We start from the raw sequence: 4482 nt of genomic DNA on the forward strand, positions 1-4482 counted from the left end.
AAATTAGCATGTTGATCATCCACCCTCTAATCATCAAACATAGCAAATTTCAGCCCCCTAGCCTCCTTAGATTTTATTTTATTTAAGGTTGAAGTTAGCCATAATCGTTCGTCAGGCAACACTATAAGATAGGCCACCACCGGGCAGTGGCTGAGAGGTTCACGGGTAAATTTTTTATGTTATTCTATAAGAAGATTTGGCTAAGATACTCTCCTGTGCTAGTGGTTCAGTGGTGGACTGCTTTGCCCAGCCTTGGCCTAACCAGTGAGGGGTTCCATATGGATGGATGTGTTTGTATCTTAGGACTGTTTGCTGTAAGGAGCCTATTTTAACCTAAATAGTTAATTATGTGCTTTGTAAATAGCCAACTGTGATGGGTCGTGGACAGAGTGGATGGACATAGGTATAGAAACTTTATCCCAGGTGACCTGCTAAACTCATAAGGTTAATTAACACACATACACGTGCATATATATATATATATATATATATATTATATATATATATATATATATATATATATACATATATATATATATATATATATATATATATATATATATATATATATATATATATATATATATACTAGCTGACCAACGCGGTGCTGCCCGGGTAATCTCTTGATAACAACCAATAAACTTTCTCTCTCCCATTCCTGTTACATTGCTAGCATTTTTGACATTTTACATTTCACCATTTCTCGCTCCCCATTCCTATCGGGGCTGAACTTGGACTTGAAGGGCATTGGGAGTGTCTCTTTTCATCCAAGAGACCTCGAAAGCTATTGATTAGACTCTACTATCGGTATTTTTCGGTTATTTTTAAATTTCACCACCTTCCCACCCCTTCTCACGGCCCCCTTACTATCAGGGCTGAACGTGGACTTAAAAGGCTTTGAGAGTGTCACTATTTATCTTAGCAACCACGAAAACTATCTGTCATTTTTAGTTATTTTTATGTCACCCCATTCCCACCCCCTTCCCACCCCTCCCTATGGGGCTGAACTTGGACTTAAAGAGCATCGGGAGTGTCGTTATTCTTCTCAACGACCTCGAAAAATTCGGATAAGACAATGATCTCTGTTGTTTTCGGTAATTTTTATATTTCATCTCCTTCCCACAACCTCCTTCACCCAATCAATGGTCCGATTTTAATTCTGTTTCCACCATGACCTTTCCCAGTTTGATATTGACTTATATTTAAAATCTCATCAAAATCAGTCAAGAAATGTGGATTTTGTAAAAAATGAGGGGGTATGAAATAGAGGGGTTATGGCACCCTTAGCAACGGCCTCGAATTTCGGATTTGACTAAAACCCTCTTGTGGCGGGGGTCGGGGGGAGGGGGGGGGTGGGGGGGGGTGGGGGGGGGGGCGGCCGGTGTTGTTCTGTGAGAGTGGGAGAGTGGGGAGTCTATGGTCAAATTCTCTTCAAAATCGGTCAAGAAATGTGGATTTGTATAGCGTTCATACAAACAAACACACAAACAGCATTTTCCAATATATACATATATATATATATATATATATATATATATATATATATATATATATATATATATATATATATATATATATATATATATATATATATATATATATATATATATATATATATAATATATATGTGTGTGTGTGCGTAAATTTCATGAGATAAATGTAGCGTTGTAAAACAGTAATAAAAATAAAAGTTAAAGTGTCTTTTCATTCAATTATCTGTGGACACACGGCATATCTTTATAATGGAACATTGGTTGTGAAAAGTGGGATATCACTGTACAAAGGATGCTAACATAATTTAACACCTAGGACTTCATCCTAATCTTAGTTTTGATTTACATTTCATTTATAATATTTTTACTAATGTTATATTGACTTAGAATTTTGAGTATTTAAATCTCAAATACTAATGGTCTGTATTAATAAAGATTATTTACAACTTTAATGTGGGTTAAAGTAAAAAAAAAATAAAAAGAAGGCATGAGAAAATTAATCTTAATGTGGGATTAATTTTATGTATTTTTACTTTAAAGTGTTCATATTTTTAATCTTTTAACGAAGAAAGCAAATACTACTCCTTAAGTTTTTCGTTGCTCTGGGCTAAGTTAGTAATGAAAAGTAATACACAGCTTAAGGAGGGACACATTATAAACTAGAGATTTCCCATTAAAATTTATTTCCATTAATATTCAAGTAACTAAGCATCTTTATTTTAGAAAAAGGCAAATTTCTTTAACTGTGCGTGCGTGTGTGTGTGTGTGTGTGTGTGAGAGAGAGAGAGAGAGAGAGAGAGAGAGAGAGAGAGAGAGAGAGGGTGGGGGTGATTTCTCACTCAAGTCAACCATTTTATAGGGAAAGAAAAATCTTAATTCGTTCACGAAACTTATTTATTAAAACGGTCTCCTAACATTTTTTAGCTCTGTACAAAATGGATTTTATAGGCGATTTACATTTAGTGGTAACCTCCTCCATGCCCGTGTCCACCTTTACCATAGCCACCATGGCCATGTCCACCATGGCCACCGTGACCATGGCCATAGCCACCATGGCCATGTCCACCATGGCCTCCACTGCCATGGCCGTAGCCACCATGGCCATGCCCTCCGTGTCCACCATGGCCATGACCATAGCCGCCATGGCCATGTCCACCATGTCCACCATGACCATACCCGCCGTGCCCTTTTCCTCCACTGAGATGGAAGTGGTTGCTCGAGTATCCTCCACCATAACTGCCATCGATTTTATGACCCTTGCTATGGCCATATCCTCCTCCTCCGTGGCCACCATGTCCATATCCTCCTCCGTGGCCACCATGTCCATGACCTCCTCCTCCGTGGCCACCATGTCCATATCCGCCTCCTCCGTGGCCACCATGTCCATATCCGCCTCCTCCGTGGCCACCATGTCCATATCCGCCTCCTCCGTGGCCACCATGTCCATATCCGCCTCCTCCGTGGCCACCATGTCCATATCCGCCTCCTCCGTGGCCACCATGTCCATATCCGCCTCCTCCGTGGCCATGCCCGTGGCCACCATCAGCGTTGATTAACGCCGCCATTAGCAGAGTTGCCATGAATGCTAATAAAAATCTCTGCAAACAGAGGAGAAACCATTCACGTTAGAATATTACATTTTGGGTGAGAACTAGCAACAAACATGTAGTACTAATGGATATTTTAGGGAGAAAGCTACAATTGGTCAGTTACGGAGGAATGTCATTACTGGTCTGGTAGAAAGACAGTTGCCAGTAGTATCAGGTAGTCATTTACATTACGAAAATTGTATTTAGGTAGTTAGAGAAGAAGGTTGTAAACATTTAAGTAGAGAAGAATAGGCCAGATTGCAGGAACGAAAACTGAAGTTGGAGAATTGGGACAGGAGTCAGCCGGAGTAGCGTTACATATGGCGAGTTTAAGAAGAATGTCTCAGCTGGTCGGTCACTGGCGTGAATTCAAAGCTAACAAACTTTGAATCATAGTCAACAAGTTGAAACCTATCTACGAATTACTTTGAGCAACGAATACAGAATCCAAAAAAACCTTTGACTGAGAAACTTCACTAAAATCCACGAAACTGACCATCTTGAACGCTCGCTGATTATTCACTTCGAAGGAGAGACGATCAGTCGACGACTGCTTGGCTATTCAGTGAGACCCAGATCTTTATATACAATTCCGGACTGTTTCTCGATGAAGAGAAGGTTATAGAATATTTGAGCGGGAGCCTTTAATTCAGTCACGTCCCATCGCTTGGACGTGTGCCGCGAAGCTTCGGTTCGGGAAAGATTTAAATGTTTGGACAATCAGGTGATATCGCCAGATGATGACTAAAGATCAATTCTTTAGTCGTAATCGGGGGAAAATTGCCATTGTAACCGCCTGTTTTTTTGTGGAGACCTAAGGAAATTGTCAAATTATATTAATAAGTGAAAGATGTATTTATGCAGTCAGGTGTAAAATACCTGAGAAAATTTGGTTGGGGAAATGTCAAGGAAGGTGGCTAAGAGAGAGCTCATGGTTAGAATGACGGAAGTGGAAACCAGAGCTTTAGTTTCATGTCAAGTAGATTTCTTGAGGTAGTAGTAGTAGTAGTAGTAGTAGTAGTAGTAGTAGTAGTAGTAGTAGTAGTAGTAATAATAATAATAATAATAATAATAATAATAATAATAATAATAATAATAATAATAATAATAATAATAATAATTAGGAGGCAGGATGCAACCCGGAACCCCACACTATAAATACAACCCAGTCGAATAGGATGACTGAAATAATAATAATAATAATAATAATAATAATAATAATAATAATAATAATAATAATATAAAATAATAATAATAGCATGAGTCTTGAGATGGAGAAGCAAATCCACAGTTATGTATAGGAACATGTATTTAACAATAAATCCGTACAGATGTATTCTTAAATATATACACATATAAATAAATGTGGGTTTGCATCTCCAATAATAATAATAATAATA

General features: G+C 38.2%; 1 protein-coding gene across 1 annotated transcript; it reads right to left on the reverse strand.

Moving 5' to 3' along the window:
* Nucleotides 1-2373: 2373 nt before the first annotated feature.
* LOC135208911 (uncharacterized) lies at nucleotides 2374-3677 on the reverse strand. The gene is made up of 2 exons (XM_064241475.1): nucleotides 3579-3677; nucleotides 2374-3091 (listed from the first exon to the last, which is right to left on the reverse strand). The coding sequence occupies exon 2, from the start codon at nucleotides 3034-3036 to the stop codon at nucleotides 2404-2406; it is 633 nt and encodes a 210-aa protein (XP_064097545.1). The 5' UTR covers nucleotides 3037-3091; nucleotides 3579-3677; the 3' UTR covers nucleotides 2374-2403.
* Nucleotides 3678-4482: the final 805 nt, after the last annotated feature.

The sequence above is a fragment of the Macrobrachium nipponense genome, chromosome 37 (assembly GCF_015104395.2).
Source record: "Macrobrachium nipponense isolate FS-2020 chromosome 37, ASM1510439v2, whole genome shotgun sequence".
Taxonomy (NCBI): domain Eukaryota; kingdom Metazoa; phylum Arthropoda; class Malacostraca; order Decapoda; family Palaemonidae; genus Macrobrachium; species Macrobrachium nipponense.